Raw genomic sequence first — 21,063 nt, forward strand, 5'->3', positions numbered from 1 at the left:
TCCTGTTTTGAATGATAAGAGCACTTTTAAGCTGGCTTCTCTGTCCTTGTAACTTGCTGCTGCCATATTTTTCTTTCTTTTTATCTTAATACTTATTATTTTCCAGCATAACTATTTAGTGCTTGTCTTGAATTTTTCTTCTGTAGGCCAGCAATCTACCCCTTCTTCGAGAAACCCTGGTTGTTATTCTCGGGAATGGTGTTCAAGGCTGTGCCAGTTAGCCATGTAGCACATTTTATCTGCAGATCCTTGACTTGCTGGGCCTCCTTTTCCAGCTGGCCTGGATGAGCTTGGTCAGTAGAGGGTGTTGGAGGGGCCCTGCAGGATATAGGGTATTGATGTGCTTGCGTTCCTGCTTGCTCCACGCTGCCAGTGGAGTGTGTTTAATACCAGAAGGTGTTCATGCTCTGGCAAATTTTGTTGTGGATTTCTGCCTGTGGCTCCTGACCTTTTAGCCTGGGCCTTCTGGCACCATGGCAGATACTTTCCTGCTTGCCTCTCCCGGGCTGTGGTCCTTTGCCCTCTAGCTTTGGCTCTCCTCTTTTGGAACAGCTGGGGCTGGGGCAGCTCGGCTAACCTCGCTCATTCAGTGGGCCGCAACCACACCGTCTCCAGTGAGATCTGAATTCTAGCACCTCTTTCAAATACTTCTTTTGGTTCTTTCCCTCTACCCTAGAAAAATCCCGTAGGGTTCTTTTTTATTTTTAAAGGTTTATTTATTTACTTGAAAGCCAGAGTTACACACAGAGAGAAGGAGAGGCAGAGAGAGAGAAAGGTCTTCCATTCGCTGGTTCACTCCCCAGATGGCCACAACGGCCGAAGCTGTGCCGATCCAAAGCAAGGAGCTTCTTCCCCACAGTTTGGTGACCATCCAGTTAAGGGCACCAAGGCATGTTGGGCCTTTTGGAGAGCAAGCTTCCAACTGTGTTTCTGCACAACTGTCCCTTGCTTCATCCTGCGAGCCCATGTAGGCTTGTTTCTGGTGCATCTTCTGACGTGGACACTGCTGACTCCAGGCTGGGTTTCCCTGCCGGGGAGCAGGGTCCTGACGCCCCCTCTTATTCTGCACGTCTGGCTGTCGGCATTGGCCTGCCTTTAGCCCAGAAAGTTGTTTCTCAGGACCTTTCCTGCACAGATGCTCAGACCCCAGGCCTTGCAGTATGTTGCTCCTGAGTGGTTCCTCACACCGTGGCAGTCTGCCCGCCTGCCTGCCTGCCTGCCATCCTTGGCTTGCTCAAACTCTGGAGGGGTCTTTCTTTCTTTTTTGACAACTCTGGCTCAGTTCTGACCTGGGGAACCCAGCAAACTTCTTCCTCATCTGGTGGCTGCAGCCATGACTTCTCCGTGAAGACCTGAACCCCAGCCTGGGGAGGGGTTTCCCCTTCCCAGTGTTCCTTCCGTGGCATTCTCCTTCCCCCTGGGGTATTCAGCATTCTCTTTTACTTTCTCATTACTTTGTTGTCATGGTTAATAATTCTTCAGATGAAACTTTCCCCATTCAGATTGCTGTGTGGTTTGGTTTCTTGATTTGATCCCTACGGACAGTCTCTTTAGTTTAGGAAGAAGTGTGAGCGGCATGAAATAATTCAGAATGCCCTCCCTCACTGGCTTGTCGTCTGCCTGGCATAGTGATTTCTTCAGGCTGATTACAGGGCTCTAGAACTCCCTGGACTTCAGTCTTGCTTCCTCAGGATGTTCTGCGTGGTTTACAGCTGCCTGAGATTTGAGGACAAGATGCAGAGAATCTCATTTAGTGGACCAACATCAGTTTCGTTTATTGTCATCAGAAGCTTGTTGCTACAATTCAACAAATGATAGTAACAATTATGATTTTTAATGACATCTGGAATCACAGGGACCCTTCAAAAAGTTCTTGAAAATGCATATGGTGAAAAAATAATGCATGGGTTTCAGAAATTCTGGTGAGATGAAAATAATCTTTTTTTTTTTTGACAGGCAAAGTAGACAGAGAGAGAGAGACAGAGAGAAAGGTCTTCCTTTTGCCGTTGGTTCACCCTCCAATGGCGGCCGCAGCTGGCGCTCTGTGGCCCGCACACCGTGCTGATCCGAAGGCAGGAGCCAGGTGCTTCTCCTGGTCTCCCATGGGGTGCAGGGCCCAAGCACTTGGGCCATCCTCCACTGCACTCCCGGGCCATAGCAGAGAGCTGGCCTGGAAGAGGGGCAACCGGGACAGAATCCAGCGTCCCGACCAGGACTAGAACCCGGTGTGCCGGCGCCGCAAGGCGGAGGATTAGCCTATTGAGCCGCGGCGCCAGTGCGAAAACAATCTTTTAATTCCATTTTTTCCTGTGAAGTTTCTGAAATCCCGTCATATAATAGGAAAATACTTGTGTTTTCTTAGGTGAAAAACAGTTGAGGGATATGAGTGATAGATCAATAGCAATAGAAACATTAGTTCTTCTGGGGCCGTCAATCACTTCTGTTTCCCTGCTAAGCATTTGGTAGTTTATAAGCTCTTAACATCTTAGGCTGGTAACTGTCGACTGCTTGCTTTTGGCATTGGCGCTCAGACTCCATGGTACTTCACATTTCTGTTGCCTGTGTTCACAGTTACTATCCAATATCTATAGTTCCTTTTTTTCTTTATACATTCCTGTTTAAAGTTGCAGTTATGGGACCAGTGCTGTGGTGAAGTGGGTTAAACTGCTGCCTGCAGTGCCTGCATCCCCTTTGGGTGCCAGTCTGGGTCTTGGCTACTCACCTCTGGTCCAGCTCCCTGCTAATGAGCATGCGAAAGCACCAGAAGTTGGACCAAGTCCTTGGGCCCTTGCACCCACGTGGGAGACCCAAATGAAGCTCCTGGCTTCGGTCTGGCCATTGTGGCCATTTGGGGAGTGAACCAACAGATGGAAGATCTCTCTGCCTCCCCCCCCCCCCCCCGCCCCATCTCTCTTCTCTCTGTAATTCTGACTTTCAAATAAAATGAAATAGAAAAAAAGTTGCAATTACAAAGAGTAATCTCTTTTGACTGGCATCTCACTGCTCCTGTGCCTGACAAGTGTGATTATGTGCCAAAAGTCCATTATTGATAGTGTCTTCTTTGATGACTTTTAGTCCAGTAATAAGCTTATCACTGAGTGAAAGGGAGTGGCTTCTAAATTGGTTAAGGTTTTCAGCTATTATTGTCTGTTGTTATTGATTATCTTCAACTTTTTTTCGCATCCTTCCATATTGTAGAATGAAAGTTTCTTATTAATCTTAATAAGTTAGCAATTTATCTCTTCCAATAAATAGTACAGTCCATTTGTAATGCTTGATAACTGTAGTGAACCCTGCAGGCAGCAGCTGTGGTGGTGTGGAAGGAAAGGTTGTTGATCATTTGTCTTTCAGCTCCTCTCTCATGTTTAGTAAGTAAACCTCAGTGACAAAGAAGCCCTGTTGTAATTTACAGAATCATCAGAGCCGTAGTGCCTGTTCTAGTGGAGCAGTGAAAAGAGCGGTTAGATTTGGACCTAAATCTTCCGTCCACTCTTTATTGGTGGGTGATCTTACACAGGTTAACCTCTGGCTTTAGTTTGCATGTTGGTAAGATAGGGGTAAGACCTTGTGTTCTGAGGATCCTAGTGGTGGTGTGTCTGGGTGAGTGGCTAACACAGCTCAACTAGTATTGCTTTCTGTCATTTCGTTAGTTGCCCAGCCTTCAGCCACACTGGATCCTGTGTCTCTTTCTTCAGTTCTGCAGAGCTCTACTGTGAGCTCTAGGTTTGCCTTCCAGACTTTAGGTCTCCTCTTCTAGGAAGTTCTCCATGTTTCCTGTAGGCTGAGGTGGATTTTCTCCACACCCAGTTGTTTCTCGTCAGGATGGCACTTAACTCATTTTATTTTTCTCTATTGTTTTGAATTTGGAAAAGTTTCAGATATACAGAAAAAAACATGTGTAGTAAACACTTGTAAACCTGTTTTTCTCAAGTTCATGAATTATTCATGTTTTGCCACATTTTCTGTATTTCTCTGTGTCTCATTTTTGCTCAAATCATTTGAGCATAAGTAGCAGATTTTTAAAAAATTTTTATTTTTTTATTTTTTGACAGGCAGAGTGGACAGTGAGAGACAGAGACAGAGAGAAAGGTCTTCCTTTGCCGTTCGTTCACCCTCCAATGGCCGCCGTGGCTGGCACGCTGCGGCCAGCGCATTGCACAGATCTGAAGCCAGGAGCTTCTCCTGGTCTCCCATGCAGGTGCAGGTCCCAAGGACTTGGGCCATCCTCCACTGCACTACCGGGCCATAGCAGAGAGCTGGCCTGGAAGAGTGGCAACCGGGACAGAATCCGGGGCCCTGACCGGGACTAGAACCTGGTGTGCCGGTGCCAAAGGCGGAGGATTAGCTTATTGAGCTGCGGCGCCGGCCAGTAGCAGATATTGTGACATTTTGCCCTTACTTCCCGTATTTCTCCTGTGATCACCGTATTATACCCTTCAAATGTATTTTATTTATTTATTTTTAAAGATGTATTTATTTATTTGGAAGTCAGAGTTACAGAGAGAGAAGGAGAGAGCGCGAGCTCTTCTGATTGCTGGTTCATTCCCCAGATGTCTATAACAGCCGGGGCTGGGCCAGGCCGAAGCCAGGAGCTTCTTCCAGATCTCCCACATGTGTGCAGGGATTCTCCAATTGTCCTAAGCATGTCTGTGTAAGCTTCTTTTAGAGTCTGTAGTCATGCCCTTTCTGTTTGTTTGATTTATGTGGAATAGTCTTTATAAAGTTTGTTTTTGTTGTTCACGACATTGACATTTTTATAGACTATAGAACAGTTTGTTGAAGGTTTCACAGTCTGGAACTGATTGTTTTCTTGTGATTAACTCTTTTTTTTTTTTTAATTTTTTTTTATCATGAGACTGTGATTTCCTATGAGAAAGAGACATACAGCTTCTGACAGCTAAGATCTAGCCTGGCACTAGCTTTCACTTCAACCTTGATTTTCCTTGAATTTGGCCTGGCATTCGCAGCTGGCCTGTGTTGTTCTCCTGTTGAACATAAACAGTTTCACAGAGCACAAATAGTAGACAGAGTCACTCTGTGTCCTTGGATCAAGACAAAAACAAAACAAGACCTCCCTGTAATTACTGAGAACCAAACAAGCACATGAATGTTTTTCAAGTCACAAAAGTGATATTCTGTCTACTGTGAGTGCTGCTTTTTCATAAATCATAGCTTTAGTGTTGCTTTGTTCTCACCTTGTTGGGATATTTATTAAAATTCATAGAATTAGTAGAATTAGGTGTTTCTGATAGCATCATAGAATTATTCCTGCTTCCCGACAGCATCTAATCTTGAGCAAAGCCCCACTTCGTTGAACCTTTCCCCCAAGTGGCTCGCATAAGCTTGATCTTGGAAGTCCTTCCTAACACACTCTTGGTAAAATGCCCCAGAGTTCCCAATGATGTGTATTCTCCCTAATTTCGAGGAATAATCAGTCCACTGTGTTCAGCTAGAGAGAATTCACACCAGAGACTCTTGGCCACTCTTGACTCTGAGAGTGAATTTTTGATATATTTAAGAATCATCAACATCAAGCTTTTCTGGCAAGTTCTTATTAGTCAAGAATAAGTTTTAGTTTCATATAGCCAGTTTTTGGTCAATGACATTTGTATTTTTTAAAGTTATAAAGTAAACTACTTCTAAATAATAAGAGAAAATAGAGAAAATATGAAAATTTATAAGTAAGGGAGGGAGAGAGGCTTTATTTTCAGTGATTAAACAGCCAAATTAGAATCCCTCCACCCCTGCCACAGCAGTTAATAAACCATTATTAGATAAGTGGGGCTGGGGCAGTGCCTTATATATATTATGCACACATAATACATTTATATATTATGTGATATTGCACAGTCAACCTCAAGGAAAAATTGTTCACAGGCAAGTAAACATTGGCAGACAGTGTGAATGGAAATCTAAATAAATCTTCAACAAGAGAAGCACCTGTTCATGGTTTCTCATGTTGTTGCTACCTTTCAAGTGAAATCTTGATTTTATTACAGGATAAACAGCTAGGGAATAGCCACGAGGGAGTTATTGTCCACCATTAGGATGACTATGGAATCTTGTTACTTTTTTTTTTTTTTTAAATTTTAGAATTACAGGGCTTTGTTACTTGTATTAAAGCCAATAGTTATTATGTTAAAAGCCATCTGCCTCTCTTTTTTTATGCTACTGATAATATTTTTGATATTATACTGCAATATCTTAGGGACAAAGAAGTGAGCGTGTTCTTTCATATTTGCTTTGATGATTGTACTCAATGTAATTGAATCTTCTAATACATAGTCTTTATTTTTGGTTGTCCTCTGTCTGAAAAAGATGTTTTAATTCTTCTCTGCTAGTCTGAGTTTAGTGAAACAGAAATGCATAGATCAATAAAAGTATGACAGAGGCAAGCTTTTAACATATTTATTGCATTGTTCAAGTATTTTTGTCTAGCTTAATGGGGAGGGGAGATGAGATACTGAGATTAAAGTCTCCAGATTTTTATGTATTTCAGATATAAATATGACCTTTTTAGGGTATCATTAAATATTAAGAAGGCTACCATTAAAATTTCTTAATAAGTGGTTAACACATTTTAAAATGACATCACATGGTCTTGTGGGTTAAAGTATAAAGTAATATATATATTTTCTAGGTTTCTGTTCTAAGATCATTGATATTTTAAAAATTACTAATATTAATTCCCAGAGTCAAATTAGCTTTTTGTCTAAAGGATAAATATATTGGACCAGAGTCATAAGCACAGGTTTATATTTTCTTACCTAAACAAGAGAAGCGATAATGAGCATTTTACCCATCTGGCCAGTGGATTTTTCCCAAGATTGAATAATTGACATTTTTTCCGGGCCATAGAATTTGTTCTACTTATTGGGGCTCTTTTTTGAGTTTGTTTCCAGATAATATTATTAACAGGTAAGCTAGAGGTGGACCATTTGGTGCAGGCGTTAAGATAGTGCTTGGGTCATCATATCCCATATCTGAGTGCCTGGGGTCAAGTTCTGGCTGTTTCTGATTCAAGTTTTCTGCTGATATGCAGCCCGAGAGGCAGAAGGTGGTGGCTCAAGTAGTTGAGTCCCTGCCATCTGTGTGGGAGACCTAACTGAGTTCCAAGTTCCTGGCTTTGGCTTGGCCCAACTCCAGCTAATATGATGTTTGGGGAGTGACCAACAGATGGGAGATCTCTTTCTCCCTCTCTCTGAGACTCTGCCTTTTAAATAAATAAAAAAATTAGGTAAGCCAGTAATGTTATTTTAGATATGCTGTTGTTCACTGGGGAGAATTGAGTATAATTGTTGCTTATAAACTGAGAACTATGAGAAAAACAGATTTGGCATGTGGTTTATTTTATTTTCTTGAAAGGCAGAGAGAGAGAGAGAGAGAGAGAGAGAGATCGATCGATCTTCATTCACTGGTTCACTCCCCAAATGCCTGCAGCAGTTGGACTGGGCCAGGCCAAAACAAGGAGCTGAGAACTCAGTCTGGTCTCCCAGTTGGCAGGGATCTAACTAGCTGAACCATCACTGCTGCCTCCCAGGGTGTGCATGAGCAAGAAGTTGGAACTGGGAGAAGAGCCATGTCTCAAACCCAGGCTCTGATATGGGATGCAGGCTTCTAAGTGGCATCTTTTTTTTTTTTTTTTTAAAGATTTATTTATTCATTTGAAAGTCAGAGTTACACAGAGAGAGGAGAGTCAGAGAGAGAGAGAGAAATCTTCTATCTGCTGGTTCACTCCCCAATTGGCCACAATGGCTGGAGCTGTGCTGATCTGAAGCCAGGAGCCAGGAGCTTCTTCTGGGTCTCCCACAAGGGTGCAGGGGCCCAAGGACATGGGCCATCTTCTGCTTTCCCAGGCCATAGCAGAGAGCTGGATCGGAAGTGGAGTAGCCAGGTCTCTAACTGGCGCCATCTGGATGCCGGGGCTTCAGGCCAGGGCATTAATCCACTGTGGCACAGCGCTGGCCCCATCTAAGTGGCATCTTAACTGCTGTGCCAAGCACCCACCCCAGGATTAGCATATTAGGTTTGGTTACTTGTGACATAATTTATTTTATTTTTAAAATTTACTTATTTATTTGAAAGTCAGATTTATACAGAGAGAGGAGAGGCAGAGAGAAAGAGAGTGATAGAGAGAGGTCTTCCATCCACTGGTTCACTCCCCAATTGGCTGCAATGGCCAGAGCTATGCCAATCTGAAGCCAGGAGCCAGGAGCTTCTTCCAGGTCTCCCATGTGAGTGCAGGGGCCCAGTGATTTGGGCCATCTTCTACAGCTTTCCCAGGCCATGGCAGAGAGCTGGATTGGAAGTGGAGCAGCCAGAACTTGAACTGGTGCCCATATGGGATGCCAGCACTGCAGGCATCAGCTTTACCTGCTATGCCACATCACTGGCCCCCTTGTGACAGAATTTAAAGCAAGACAGAATTCCATTTGTTTCTCAAGGCAAAAGATCTGTCAGTAGCCTCAGGCCTAGCAGTACCATAGTGATTAGGAATCTAAGCTCCTGCCTTGTTCTGTCATTTTTAACATTCCACTTCATAGGCCTTCCTGGAAGGGGAAAGTGACAAAAGAAGAAAAGTGAGGGGAGAGAGCTGTATTTTAAGAGATTCCTGGGCACATACCGAATATCTTTGCTTACATGTTTTGCCCCCAAACCAGTCCATGTCCACACCTAACTGCAAGGCCAGCTGGCAGTGGTAGTTTTCTTCTCTGGGCTGCCGTGCACCCGGTTACAAATGGGACATCAGCTTACTGAGGAGGAAGAAAGTGAGAAGAGATACTTGGAGAGCAACTGGAAGCCTGTTCCGTGGTAAATCAAGTGTTATACTGGATGTTAGGAATCTAGTTCACTACCACTTGTCTGTGGTGCTGATAAAGTTATAGTCCCTTTTCTTAGAAAAATTTTCTGTGTGTATGAGTATCTGTGAGGAATTCTGGATTGTTGTCCTGGAAACTTGTCTATGAACTGTGGCGTAGGGCACTGTTTCTGAACCCACAGTTAAGATTTCTCCTTGGGTCGGCGCTGTGGCGCAGTGGGTTAACACCCTGGCCTGAGGTGCTGGCATCCCATATGGGCGCCAGTTCTAGTCCCGGCTGCTCTTCTTCTGATCCAGCTCTCTGCTATGGCCTGAAAAAGCAGTAGAAGATGGCCCAAGTCCTTGGAGCCCTGCACCCACGTGGGAGACCCAGAAGAAGCTCCTGGCTCCTGGCTTCGGATCGGTGCAGCTCTGGCCATTGTGGCCAACTAGGGAGTGAACCATCGGATGGAAGACCTCTCTCTCTGTCTCTGCCTCTCCTCTCTCTGTGTAACTCTGACTTTCAAGTAAATAAATAAATCTTAGAAATAAAATAAAAGATTTCTCCTTAGGATTTTCCAGTGTAAGATAATTATTTATTTATTTATTTTTTAAGAAAATTTTTCTGGGGCCAGCACTGTGATGTAATAGGTTAAGCCTCCATCTGCAGTGCCAGCATCCCATATGGGTGCTAGTTCAAGTTTCAGCTGTTCCACTTCCTATCCAGCTCCCTACTAATGCCCCTGGGAAAGCAGCAGAACATGGCCCAAGTGCTTGGGCCCCTGCACCCAAGTTGGAGACCCAGATGAAGCTCCTGGCTCCTGGCTTTGTTCTGGCCCAGGCCCAGCCATTGTGGCCATCTGGGGAGTGAAGCAGTAGCTTGAAGATACCTCTCTCTCTCTCTCTCTTGCTCTCTCTCTCTTTCTCTCATTCTCTCTCTGTATCTGCCTTTCAAATAAATAAATAAATAAATAAATCTTTAAAAATTATTTTGTAAGTTTTCATTATTTTTTTAATAGAGAAATGAAGCTCTTTTTTAAAGATTTATTTAATTTATTTGAATGGCAGAGTTTGAGACAGAGACAGAGATGGAGAGAGAGAGAGAGAGGTCCTCCAACCTCTGGTTCATTCCCCAAATGGCTGCAATGACCAGGGTTGGGCCAGGCCAAAGTCAGGAGTCAGAAGCTTCCCCCAGGTCTCCCATGGGGATGCGGGGGCCCAATTACTAGGGCCACCTCTGCTGCCTTCCTAGATGCATTGGTAGAGAGCTGGATCGGAAGTAGAGCAACCAGGACCTGAACCAGGATCTATATGCAATGTCAGACTGCAGGCGGTGGCTTTACCTGCTATGCCACAGCACTGGTCTCGTTTTCATTATTTACTGACACAGTCAACAGAAATTTGCCAGCATGCTCTGTGTGCTAGTTACAATGGTAGCACTTAGGCCGGAGCCGTGGCTCAACAGACTAATCCTCCGCCTTGCGGCGCTGGCACACTGGGTTCTAGTCCCGGTTGGGGCGCCGGACTCTATCCTGGTTGCCCCTCTTCCAGGCCAGCTCTTTGCTATGGCCCGGGAGTGCAGTAGAGGATGGCCCAAGTGGTTGGGCCCTGCACGCCATGGGAGATCAGGAGAAGCCCCTGGCTCCTGCCTTTGGATCAGCGCGATGCGCTGGCTGCGGCGCGCCGGCCGCAGCGGCCATTGGAGGGTGAACCAATGGTAAAGGAAGACCTTTCTCTCTGTCTCTGTCTCTCACTGTCCACTCTGCCTGTCAAAACAAAACAAAACAAAACAAAACAAAACAAAACAAAACAAAACAAAAAACAGTGGTAGCACTTAAAGATTCAAAGACAGTGTGATAATCTGTTAAGTATGCTATGATGCGCCTGGCATAGAAGTGGGAGCCTTAAGTACTTCATCCATTTTCTCCATTTCACAAATAAGTAAATCATCTGCCTGAAATTTTAGAGCTAGTGAATGATAGAGCTTGTGTTGGAACCCATATCTAACTCCAAAACCTTCTTTATCATGAAACAGAGACTTTCCCTAAGCTTGAGACACGTTGGGTAGAGGGTATTTTAGTGGCTCAGTTTTAAGTTCTTGCCTTGAGTTAGATGACCAGGAGTCTCTCTGTGCCTTAGTTTTCTGTAAAATGTTTCAGTATGTAATGATGTTGCTCTTTTGATTTTGTGTTTTTTTAAACCTATATTGCAATCAGTGTGATACATGACATGCCAGCCAACCAGTAATCTAATCTAAGAGTAATTCAGTATGATATTTGAAAATGTCTTATCAGCATTCAAATTGTACATATCATTAAAAATTCTATGAAAACCACCTTTCGATCACCTTATAAAGCATATCTCACTGGTGTTGTGTGTGTTCTTTTTTCTCACGAGCTTGCTGTCATGGACGCTGACAGCCTCACACATGGAGCTGAGCATAAAAGCCTTTTGCTTGGAGCTGAGGTTTTTGACCCCACTGATAGTACAGATGTTCTCATAATTTCCTCTCTTCAGCCCTGTTCTAAATCAAAGAGTAGAAAAGGGAAAATTGTATGAGTAATTACAGTATTAAATTATGATAGAAAACCACCCGAGTTCTTTAAAATTCTCTTTTCAACTTTCAAATCATCAGCTCCTTAACTGGTGAGTTTCTTACAGTGATGGGTCCTGGATTATGAACACAGCATTTATTTACCACTGACACCTCTGCCTCTTGTTTTATAGTAACCTTGTTTTCTTTTCTAGTGACAGTGTTGCTGATTCTAATGGTAGAGATTAGATTTCACTTCGGAAGTTTGCTTGATAAGCCCAGCAAATAGGCAGTGGTGGGCCTGCGGCTGCTTTCTGATCTGTGGCATAGCCAGTGGGTTGATCATTCTTTCCTTACGTGTGGGTTCCTGTTTAATCCTAGGACGATTTGAGGAAACTGTTATTGAAGAGAGAAGGCAGTGCGCTGAAGACCTGCTCCAGTTTTCTGCCAATATTCCTGCTCTTTACAACAGTAAACAACTTGAAGATTTCTTCAAGGTTTGGTCATCTTTCTGGAATATTTTATGTCTTATTAAACACTTCTGTTTTCTAATTTGTAGCAAAATAAAACAAAGTGTTGCTTTCTTTTGAATTTCATTTTTCTCTAAAAAGAGTTGAATAGCTAAATAATAAAGTCTAAGATACAGATTCTATTTTTAGTGCAGATATGTATACAATTTCCGTTTGATATTTTAAAAATTCTATCAATTTTGCTTTTTTCTTTTTTGAAAGCAATGTTTGTTTTCATTGTATAGTCACACACACACGCACACACACACATCTTCTATCTGCTGGTTCATTACTCAAATGCCTACAACAGTCAGGGCTGGGCCAGGCTGAAGCAGGAAGCCTGAAACTCCATCTGGGTCTTCCACAAGGGTGGCAGGGAGTCAAGTACTTGAGCCATCATCTACTTCCTCCTAGGGTGCACATTAGCAAGGAGCTGGATCCCAAGTGGAGAAGTTGGGACTCTAACTGGGCATAGTGATGTGGGGTGCAAGTGTTCCAGGTGACAGCTGCTGTGCCAAATGCCTGTCCTATCTGCTTAATTTTTCTTACTCTATAAACAACATGAAGATCATACAGCAATGCAGATCTTGAGAATAATTGAATTGATAAACAATTAGCTCTTTATTATTCTTTTTACCGTTGTTTCTCTGTGTCAGGGAATCTAAGCCTGTAGGTAAAGGCATTATTATTAAGCAAGGAGAATATTGCTTTGTGGAAGTAACAAAAAGCAGTCATGCAAATTAACACATGCCACAGAGCTGAAAAAACAGTTTATCCTCTCTTTTGGATCTGGGAATTCCTGATTGTAACGATGGCTGGAAGACACTTGCTTATAGACTTTGTGAAATGAGACACTTATTTTTAGGGTTTGTGAAAGCTTGAGTATCTTCTTTTGAGAAAGGTCTATTGCCCATTGTTTAATTGTATTATTACTATTTGTTTTGTTATTGAGTGTTTTTTTTTTTTTTTTTTTTTTTTTTTTTTGGACAGGCAGAGTGGACAGTGAGAGAGAGAGATAGAGAGAAAGGTCTTCCTTTTTGCCGTTGGTTCACCCTCCAATGGCCGCCGCGGTAGGCACACTGCGGCCGGCGCACTGCGCTGATCTGATGGCAGGAGCCAGGTGCTTCTCCTGGTCTCCCATGGGGTGCAGGGCCCAAGCACTTGGGCCATCCTCCACTGCACTCCCTGGCCACAGCAGAGAGCTGGCCTGGAAGAGGGGCAACTGGGACAGGATCGGTGCCCCGACCGGGACTAGAACCCGGTGTGCCGGCGCCGCAAGGCGGAGGATTAGCCTATTGAGCCGCGGCGCCAGCCGTTGTTATTGAGTTTTTTGAGTTCCTTATATGTTCTGGATGTTAACCTCTTGTCAGATGAAGTTTGCATTTCTCCCATTCTCTAGCTTGTTTCTTTACTGATTCTTTTGCTATGTAGAAGCTTTTTAGTTGGATGTAATCCCGTTATCTAATTTTGCTTTTGTTTCCTGTGCTTTTGAGATCATATCCAAAAAATCTTTGCCTATTCCAATGTCTCACTTACGTTTTCTTCTAGTAGTTTCAAAAGGCAGAGAGTGAGAGAACGAGAGAGAGAGAAAGAGAGAGAAAGCACACACATGCTCACATTCACTGGTTCACTCCTCAAATGCCCACAATGATCAGGGCTGGCTCAGGCTGAAGCTGGGAGCCAGGAACTCAGTGTTGGTCTCCCACATGGGTGGCAGGGACCCAGCTACCTGTTGCATCCCAGGGTCTACATTGGCTGGGAGCTGGTGCCAGGAATCAAACCGTGGGCACTGCAGTATGGGGCACAGGCATCTTAACCGGCACCTCAACTGCCAGGCCAAATGTCCTGATAACTAACGCTTTTTGTTAGTGTCTTTAGTCTGAACTGAATCTGTGGACTCTGTTTCCTGTGAATTATGTGATCGCTGATATCTCTACTTAATTTTTGATTTAGTTTCATTTGTAAGCATGGCCACTTAGGGATTAGTCCTCTATCAGCTTAGTGCTTGGCCGGAGTTTGGCCATTACTTGGGCTTAAATACCTGTGTTGTTATAAGCTCCCCCATAATGCTGATGGTTCTCTCTCTGTTTTCAAAATTGAGGCAGTTTTTCAGTTTTCCCTGAATTTTACTTTCTTTTGAGATTTCCTGCATTTTCTCTGTGCATAGGTACTGTTTCATGCTTTGCCAAAGGCTTCAGTGGTGGTTCCTTTTCTGCTCTCTCTTCCATGAGTGGGTACCTTATTCAGACCTCCTGTGACTCTGTTTTTCTGGATCTCCCTGCTATATGCCTGGTCTTTTGCAAACTGCCACTCAAGCTTGCTGAGCCACTGACGCTCACCATTCGTCTGGCACTGAGAATGCTAGCGTTACTGACAGCAGTGTTGAGGGTGGCTTATTTTCTATGCTTCAGTCCAGATCACATCAGTTTTCCTCACGAGTGAGTTTGTTGGTTTTCAAGGTTTGCCTTGCCTTTCTATGGTTAGCATGGCTGTCTCACTGCAATGGGGGTGGGACAGCCTCTAGCAAGAAAGCCCCAGACTCCCATAGTTCTCACTGTGGTTCTGTGGCTTTTGTGATAAACTGCTTTTTCATTTGCTTTATGCTTTTGATCAATTTCTAGAGCACTCAATGGTAGTTCTTTAACAGATTTATCTAGTTTTGTCATTGCCTTTTTAAAAAGCATTTGTTGATCTACTCATTCTAATATTTGAAGTTCTTCCCTCTATGTTAACTTTGAATTAACATAAAATTTTGAGATATTATATGACAATTTTTTTACTACTTACTCAGAAAATACTACAAAGATTACTATTTTTGAACTGGAGTGTTTTTTTTCTTTTCTTTCTTTCTTTCATTTTTTTTTTTTTTTCTTTTTGACAGGCAGAGTTAGACAGTGAGAAAGACAGAGAGAATGGTCTTCCTTCCATTGGTTCACCCCCCAAATGGCCTCTACGGCCGGCGCGCTGTGCCGATCTGAAGCCAGGAGCCAGGTGCTTCCTCCTGGTCTCCCATGCGGGTGCAGGGCCCAAGTACATGGGCCATCCTCCACTGCCTTCCCAGGCCACAGCAGAGAGCTGGACTGGAAGAGGAGCAACCAGGACAGAACTGGTGCCCCAACTGGGACTAGAACCCAGAGTGTGGGCGCCACAGGTGGATGATTAGCCTAGTGAGCCGCAGCGCCGGCCTGAACTGGAGTTTTAAAATAGACTTGTGGCATATTTTTCTGCCACGTCCCTCTAGTTTCTATAGAATACTTCTTTTTACTTTTATTTTTGTTTCATTAAAGATTTGTTCTTTATTACTTACTTTGTAGAATGCGGTTTGATAAATAATATATCTCTAAGATTGCAAACTAAGATATTTTGAAGTCTTTATCTTATAAGCAGCTCTTATGTCAGCTAATAATAAGCGTTTACTATTCTAAATACATACATTGTGTCTTAAATTTATTTTTTATTTGAAAGGAAGAGTTACAGAGAGGCAGAAGCAGAGAGAGAGATCTTCCATCTGCTGGTTTGCTCTCCAAATAGCTGCAACAGCTGGAGCTGGGTGCAAGGTGTCCGCACATAACAAATCTTCCCAGGCAGACGAATCAATTCACAAGCTTTTATTGGGATTCCGCTCCCAGGGGAGGTTCCTCAGTCCCAACAGAGCAGGGGCCGAGAAGAGAAGTCGTGTGTCAGACGTTGGGAGGGCTCCTTTTGTAGATACAGGGCATGGGGGTTAAAGGTTGAGGCAGGTCTGATCCTCATTGGTTGACCTTTAGGCACCCGTGGGGACCTTGATAAGGACTTTTCTTCCCCTGAAGTATGGGTGGGGACTCTCCATTCCTGGAAGTATAGGCCTTCTCTCCTTGCGGATTTCCAAAGCTACCAGTTATAATTATTTAAGAATTATAAATTCGTAAATCTGTGATTGGAGCGCTCGGTTCACAAAAGCACAGTGCAAAATCATATCACCACTCCTTGTTTGATGATAGCATTCTCTGGTTTCAAAGAGAGTAACAGTAAATATCTTTTGATGTCTGAATTTGCAAACCTAATTGTAAATTTAAAATGATGGTCACGTAGAGATGAAGCTTATATTTTTAAAAATATCTTTCAAAATGTGTTTCTTTGCTGACAATATCTTGCTTCTTTGGTTTTCCTACATTTTATACAGATAGCTCTCAAATTTACGTGGCTTCTCAGATCACTGGAGGTATTCTGTGCTATGTTGTTGTTTATAATGTGATAAAATTTAGTGACTTCTTAATGGATTCCATAATTTATCGTTAATTGAAATGACTAGTCAGTAAGGATACTGAGCAATATTTTTTAGCGGATGAGATTTTTCTTCTGCATTTTCTTTTTGATAGATTTAAAATTTTTTTAAAGAGAAATATTCCCATTGAATGTTTAAATACTAGGCTATTTTTAGAGCAGTTTAGGTTTACAGAAAAATTATGCAGAAAGGATAATTTTCCATAAATTTCCTCTTCCCCACTGCCACTCCACAGTGCCCTTGATAAGTAGCATGTTGTATTGGTATGATATGTTTATTACAACTGTTTTTCTGATATTGATATACCTCTTGATTTTTTGAATACAGTAGTAGTTGAGTTTAATAGATTAATAGTAATCATTGTACTTATACTCAGTTGAAATATTACTGCTTTTTTTAAAATTAGTTTTAATGACTGTGAAACACAATTGCTCTGATCTTTTTAGGGTGGAATAATTAATGATGGTTCTGAATTAATTGGTCCTGCTGAAGCTTACCCTGATTCCCTCATTGATACCTTTCCTGAGTGTAGCACAGAAGGTAAGAGACTAATTTTCTTGGCATTTCTGAGGTTTCAGTTGCAGAAGGGTGTCAGTCTTATCTGCATTACAAAAAACAGATACATTTAGGGATTTGAGGTTATTTCACGGACTCTTGAATGCTTTTCCTTGATCCTGGGTCCACTGGACTAGGTTGGTGATGTTTCACATTTGATTGCTTGCTTTTGAAATGTTATAATGAGTACTTTGGAGTTTAGTAAGTCATTCCTGTATTAGACAATCAAATGCTAATATAAGAATGCCTTACTTAAGTTTTTTAGCGGCTCTTTGAGACAATTCCAAGGCTGGCTTTAAACATTTAGTCATATCTCAAAGAAGAAACCTAGGGCAGTTTTAGTGTCTTTTATGTTTTCTAATAGCTTGAGTCTAAACTAAAGCAATTTTTGTACTTTCAATCACTTTAACACAAGAATGCTTAATCTCTTGTTTTATTCCTGTATTAAACCATACTTGAATTTCTATGAAGATTTAAATATGTACATTTTAGCCTTTGGATTTCCATAACTAGTTTTCTTTCAGGAAAGATTATGGAATTAAATAAAAAATAGATTTGAAAAGAGATGAGGAGGGTCTTTAAAAGGAAAAATAATTAGATTTGTCCAAGGTGGCTTAGGTTTGGTTTGTAAAAGATAAAATAACAGACTTAGTCATATTTCTTGAACTCTTTTATGAGTAAAAGTTTATGACAGAGGAGGATGCCTTATGACTCTGTCACTGGAGGTAGTCATGTCTTCTTTTGAGAAATGTCTATTTAGGTCTATTGCCCATTGTTTAATCAGATTATTATTACTAATTATTATTAATATTTTTGCTACTGAGTTGTTTTAGTTCCTTATGTTCTGGATGTTAACCCCTTGTCAGGTGAATAGTTTGCGTTTCTCCCATTCTCTAGCTTGTCTCAGTATTTACTGATTCTTTGGCTGTTTAGAAGCTTCTTAGTTGGATGTAATCCCGTTTGTCTAGTTTTGCTTTTGTTATTATTTATTTGTGCTCCCACATTGAGAAGAAGTTTATGTTTGCTTTTAATAGTCCCTTTGAGCAGCAAAATACATTAGTTTAAGCCATGTATTCCATGTAATGCATGGGAGTCACATGCTCAGGGGTCTCCCTTGGGCCAACATCTTTGACTCCATCCCGATTCTACCAAGGTCATAGAAAAACATTGTTGATCATAATTTACTTTATACTCCATGGTTTTATTCATTTTTTTTTTGGTGGGGCAGGGGGAATATTTATTCTCTGTAATCTGCTTTAGTCAGAGATCTTTGCTAGCTTTTAGAAAATCTAGTGCGTGTTTGGTGTCCTAGTGTGATTGTGATTCTAGAAGGAGTTTCCTTTGAAGATGACTAGTCTGTGATAACCTGATCTGGCTGTTGCCTCAGATTTCTTTTCTTTTTCTTCTTCTTCTTCTTCTTTCTTTTAAAGATTTATTTATTTATTTGAAAGGTAGAGTTACAGAGAAAAGGAGACATATAGCTTCCACCTGCTGCTTCACTCCCCAAATGGTTGCAATGATCAGGGCTGTGCCAGGCTGATGCCAGGAGCTTCCTCCGGGTCTTTCATGTAGGTGCAGGGGCCCAGGGACTTGGCCATCTTCTCCTGCTTTCCCAGGTGCATTAGCAGGGGCTGGACTCAACTGGTGCCCATATGCCGGCACCTCAGGCAACCGCTTAAGTTGCTGCACTAAAGTGTCGGCCCCTGCCTCAAATTTCTTATTCCTAGGAGAGATGCATACATATTTTCCATCTGTAAAACATACTGACTCTGTGATGTCCACTAGAGAAAAAGTAGGAATGTTAGAAACATTTCAGGGGGTATTCGGTGAAGAGTATTGTTCTTGGGAATGCAGATTTTCTTTCTCCTCCTAAGTATTTAGTGAGGAGTATTGTTTTTGGAAATGCGTAATCATCATCTCCTTCTCTTCCTTTTCCCCCCTCCCTCCAAACCCCTATCCCCACTTTCAGGAACTGAAGATTGTTATGATGTGGGAGATGTTACATTCTTTTAATGACCATAATAAGCCTTTATTGCTAGAGAGAGTCAGCCATGGGATGAGGACGGCGTCTCAGGAACTGATTTCAGTGGAAGGTAGTCATGGATGAGAGCTATGCAGAGGTCTTTTTGTCCTCTGCTGTAGTCTAAGAGAGAAGGGGAGGAACATTATTATTAGGAATGACTTTTCTTGGGATGGTCTTCTCAAATATCGCAGGCCATGCAAGCGAACAGATGGCTATATTAATGTTAAAAGAGATGCAGCCTAGGCCGGCACCATGGCTCACTTGGCTAATCCTCCGCCTGTGGCGCTGGCACCCCGGGTTCTAGTCCCTGTTGGGGCGCCGGATTCTGTTCCAGTTGCTTCTCTTCCAGTCCAGCTCTCTGCTGAGGCCCGGGAATGCAGTGGAGGATGGCCCAAGAGCGTGGGCCCTGCACCTGCATGGGAGACCAGGAGGAAGCACCTGGCTCCTGGCTTCGGATCGGCGCAGTGCGCTGGCTGCAACACACCGGCCATAGCGGCCACTTGCGGGAGTGAACCAATGGAAAAAGGAAGACCTTTCTCTGTCTCTCTCTCACTGTCTAACTCTGCCTGTCAAAAACAAAAACAAAAAACAAAAAACAGAAAAGACTTAGGACTCCTGAAGTAATTAGCTTTCTGTCACTCTAATGAAATGGCCAAGGTAGTCCAATTTAGAAAAGAGAGAAATTGATTTTGGCTTCACAGTTCAAGACTGGGTGAGGCCCATTGGCTGGCTACCCCTTAATGGCGCCCCTGCTGTGCGGTATCCTACAGTAGCACTGAGCGACAGATGGCAGGGGTCAGGGAGCTCACTTGCTGTCTGTGTTTGTGATCTCTTTTTGAAACCTGGGGAGTTTTGAAAATCCTGGGAGTGCTCTACAACCATCCAGTCCAATCCAAGCACCTCCCAAAGGCCTCACCTCCCAATGCCATAGCTGGATTAAGTTTTCACCCTCTTAGTACCATTAGCATAAGACTTGAGAACAAGCCTTAAACACAGGGGCCTTTAGGGGAGCATTTAACATCTAAACCAAAGCAACGCCTGTGTAAGTAATATTGACGCTTTATCTTGTCACTGCAGTTTAGTTTTTCAACCACATTACCGTCTCTAAAATAAACTGCAGTCCACACAGAATTACAAACATGGAGCTGGAAATGCTGTTCATAGGATGGGTATGTGTTTTTCTCCCTCCCAGCCTTTGTGTCTGACAGAGACAGAAGGAAGTGTCAGACATCTTCCAGATGCATTGTCATTTGAGAGGGAAAATGGCTTTTAACTATCCTAAGATTGTCTGGGACTGTGGGAATGTGGGAAATTGACTTCATACTGAAAGATTTACAAGGCTCAAGCAGGACCTAGGGTCAGGGCATCCAGGAGTAGAAGGGCAGGGAGCCAGTAGCCAGCAGCCAGCCTGGCCCACAAGTAGCAGTGATACGGAGGCTGGGGAGTGGCAGTTGTTTGTGGTTTGGACTTAGAGCCAAAATGTGAAGTCCACTGTTGGGCATTGCCTAAAATAGTCCCTACAACATTGCGCCTGGCGGATGATTGGGGGCGTGTCTGCGGTTGCTGCGGTTAAACCCCGCGAGATCAGACCACCTGCAGGGATAGGTCCGATTTATTTCCGGACACATGGACAGTGCGTGATCCCTATATGTCGCTTAAGGTGCCCCTGTGCGTGGTCCACCTGTGCCTGCGTGACCTTTTCGCTGATTGGCTCCCCTACTGTGCATGTCCTTCGTAAGCTTTATAAGCCTGTACGCTTCCTCAATAAAGTGGTTCCTGCTTCGACAGAACTCACAGGTGCTTGTGGTGTGTACTTGACCCGTCGACCTTACCTCTCCCATTCACCTTGTCGGTGATTGTCTGTATTGGCCCCTGCTGGTCAGGGACCATCCTCGGACTTGAGACCCCGACAAGTGGCGCTCAATGTGGGGCACGACGGGCTCAAACGAGCCCTAAAGAAGGACTGACTCCGGCCTAAGTAAAAGTACCGGCGGACGTGGCTAATCGAGGCTCTCGGGGTAGGTATCCCTGAAAGGATGGGGCAATTTCATGCTAAGTTTGAGGACCCAGCGCTTAAGGCACTGAGATACATACTAAAGACTCAAGGCTTAAAGCCACACAAAAAATCTTGCACACCAAAGCTGGTTGATAGGAAACAGATGGGCTGGGTGGCCTTTAATGAGGAACGTCAGGAGGCTCGTAAATCCCCAGAGGCAGTTGAAACTCAGGTAGAGCCTTCAGGTGTGGTGGTAACCCCTAAAGGCCCAGCATGGCCTCAGCCCACCTCACCTCCATTTACAGAGGGGACATCCGGCCTTGTTCTGCCCATGTGGCCACCTCCTTATGGGCATTCCCCTCCTTTGGATCACCCGCCGCCATCTG

At 43.3% G+C, this 21,063-nt stretch overlaps 1 protein-coding gene across 2 annotated transcripts in view; it reads left to right on the top strand.

The window, feature by feature from the left end:
• RPS6KC1 (ribosomal protein S6 kinase C1) overlaps positions 1 to 21,063 on the top strand; it is a 178,428-nt gene that overhangs the window by 26,490 nt on the left and 130,875 nt on the right. For both annotated transcript variants that reach the window (XM_062210336.1, XM_062210335.1), the window contains exons 4-5: positions 11,712 to 11,827; positions 16,550 to 16,643. In XM_062210336.1, the coding sequence (XP_062066320.1) occupies positions 11,712 to 11,827; positions 16,550 to 16,643 (210 nt within the window). The remainder of the gene's footprint in view (positions 1 to 11,711; positions 11,828 to 16,549; positions 16,644 to 21,063) is intronic.

This window comes from Lepus europaeus, chromosome 14 (genome assembly GCF_033115175.1).
Source record: "Lepus europaeus isolate LE1 chromosome 14, mLepTim1.pri, whole genome shotgun sequence".
Classification (NCBI taxonomy): Eukaryota; Metazoa; Chordata; class Mammalia; order Lagomorpha; family Leporidae; genus Lepus; species Lepus europaeus.